Raw genomic sequence first — 2209 nt, 5'->3', positions numbered from 1 at the left:
GCTCTGCACTTCCCATGAACATGAAGAGCCGTCTCAGGAACTCACGCACAAACAATGCCGTTTGTGCATCCCCGTGATCCGAGAGGACATCTGCGGCCAACGCCCTGCGAAGCAGGTCGCTCCGGATGCCGCGAGATAAGTACTCGGCAGGAATGTATAGCAGGAGCCTGTACGCGCCCACTGTATCAGACGACAAACCAACAGGACTGTGCACCCCTCGCACCGCCGTGAGGACGTCGACGGAGTCCAGAGGCTTCGTGACGGCGTTTATTTGCTCCAAAAGGGCATCTGGACGAATTATTGAGACCCGACGCGGATCTCGAGCCGTTGTGTGCTTACCTCGGAGACGATGTAATTCCCACAGCTCGGCATTGTGCAGCGCACGCTGCACGATACTGGGTAGGCCGATCTGTTCGTGTGTCACGCCGCTTTGACTGAAGGACTGCGGCGAGGTCATGAGCTTTGCGAAGCGCGCCAGTTGCGCTTCGGAGGCAGCGCCGCTGCCAAAAACGTCAGGACTCAGCCTGGCCTTGATAAATGAATGATAAATAAAGGACATACTCAAGCAAGGGAAGCCAACGGCTGACGAGCAGATGACATGTTGCGATTGTGGCTTGAGAGTCCGTCCGGACATCGTGGACACGGCCGCTCCATGTGAGCTCACCCGCGTGATGTTCGAGCAGGCTAAGAACCTCGTCGAAGACGGGTGCGGACTCGCAGTAGCCGAGGTCTACGTCGTTCAGCAGAGTATGGAGCTACATAACCAGCCTAAGCCAAGACGCGATTAGAAGGAGACGGGGCTGTGACATACGATTTCGACCCGCAGCTCGGGGCTGATCGGTGACTCGAGAGTCGACAACAGCTTCGACGCAGTCTTCTGATCTCCCTGAGTCGAGACCTGCACCGAAGGAGCGGTCTTGATACAGTACTGCAGACGCAGAATCGATGATGCAGCCCAGTGTACGTCTTGGCTTGAGGCTCCACGGCGAATGCGTTTCAAAATGTCTTTGAGCTTCGATCGTTCAAACGCATAGAAGTCCTGTACGACCTCGGTCACAGCACTCTTCGTGTCATCTTCCAGATACCGCGTGGGGATGGAGGAGAAGACAGTACAAGCGATGCGCGAGGCGAGAGAAAACGCCACGGCCGCCCGTGTAGACGATTCCGTAACAGGTGATACACCATCCTTTGCTGTTTTGCGCTTCTTCTTTTGGGGCCGACTGTTATCGTCGTCAGAGGGAGCAGATAAGTCCACGATCGTGAGAAGTTGCTCGCGCAGATGGTGCAGGACAGTGTCAACAGTACCGCTCACTTGGCCAGGAGTGATAAACGACTTGAGGGACTTGGCAAAGTCATCCAGAAAGGGGTGACGGAGAATAGGACTAACGGAAGCAGCGGATCTATCTAACAGTGCCCGCGAGGCACAGGCCTCCAAAAGGGACTCCACCAGCAGGTCCAGTGTCCGCGTTTTCCTGTGGTAGTCCAAGAGTTTCCCGAGATAAGTGTAGGCCGGAGCGGTGTGCGAAGGGACCTTGGCAGAGATCGGTCAGAAGTTACTAAGTAATACACGCCCAAGGCATACCGTCAGGAGCAGATGAAGGATACGAGGTGTCGAATGAGCTAGCAAATCATAATCTATGCCGACGATGATGGAAAGGATATCGAGAGTATATTCCACAAGCGCCTGCTTGTTTTCTGCGTGGGCACGGTCAGCACATGACAAGGAGACGAGACTGAACTGAATCCAATTACCAGAGATAAAGTGAGCGAGCCCGGCGATCGTCTCCTCGCCGATGCGGCTAAGAACTTTGTCTATCGACTCGTTATTTACGCCGTAGAGTCCTTCGGAATTCATAATCCGGAGCAATTTAGTTTTTGTTTCCCAGCGTATCTCGTCCTCGTTGACAGGGCTCAGCAGCGAGTCGCACATGGCAAAGAACTTCAGAGAAGCCTGGCGAGCCTGGTCCGCAGACGCTCCGGGAGCCTGGTGAGAGCTCTGACCGAAGATTGCTGCCTTGTGTCTCCTAGTAACTTGTATGAACGCCTTGAACAAACGAGGCAAGCCATGACAAGCAGCCACCGGGCTCGCTGTTATAGCGCTTGAGAGAAACTCGACATAGGGAGAATCATCTCTATCCTGAGCTTGTCGGAGGACGTCGACGTTGAACATGGTCTCCACGCCGGCCTCATAGACATCAGAGCACAGGGA

At 54.7% G+C, this 2209-nt stretch overlaps 1 protein-coding gene across 1 annotated transcript; it reads right to left on the bottom strand.

Annotated features, from left to right (window-relative positions):
* Positions 1-49: 49 nt before the first annotated feature.
* On the bottom strand, positions 50-2170 carry PHACADRAFT_203262 (uncharacterized protein; the record flags this gene model as incomplete). The annotated part of the gene is made up of 6 exons (XM_007403295.1): positions 50-288; positions 340-500; positions 562-755; positions 812-1531; positions 1583-1695; positions 1753-2170. Coding segments are annotated over 6 exons (1845 nt in total), but the record flags the coding sequence as incomplete, so codon positions are not given.
* Between the last annotated feature and the right edge of the window lie 39 nt (positions 2171-2209).

This window comes from Phanerochaete carnosa, assembly GCF_000300595.1.
Source record: "Phanerochaete carnosa HHB-10118-sp unplaced genomic scaffold PHACAscaffold_981, whole genome shotgun sequence".
NCBI lineage: Eukaryota > Fungi > Basidiomycota > Agaricomycetes > Polyporales > Phanerochaetaceae > Phanerochaete > Phanerochaete carnosa.
This window is presented reverse-complemented; position numbering and strand designations above follow the sequence as displayed.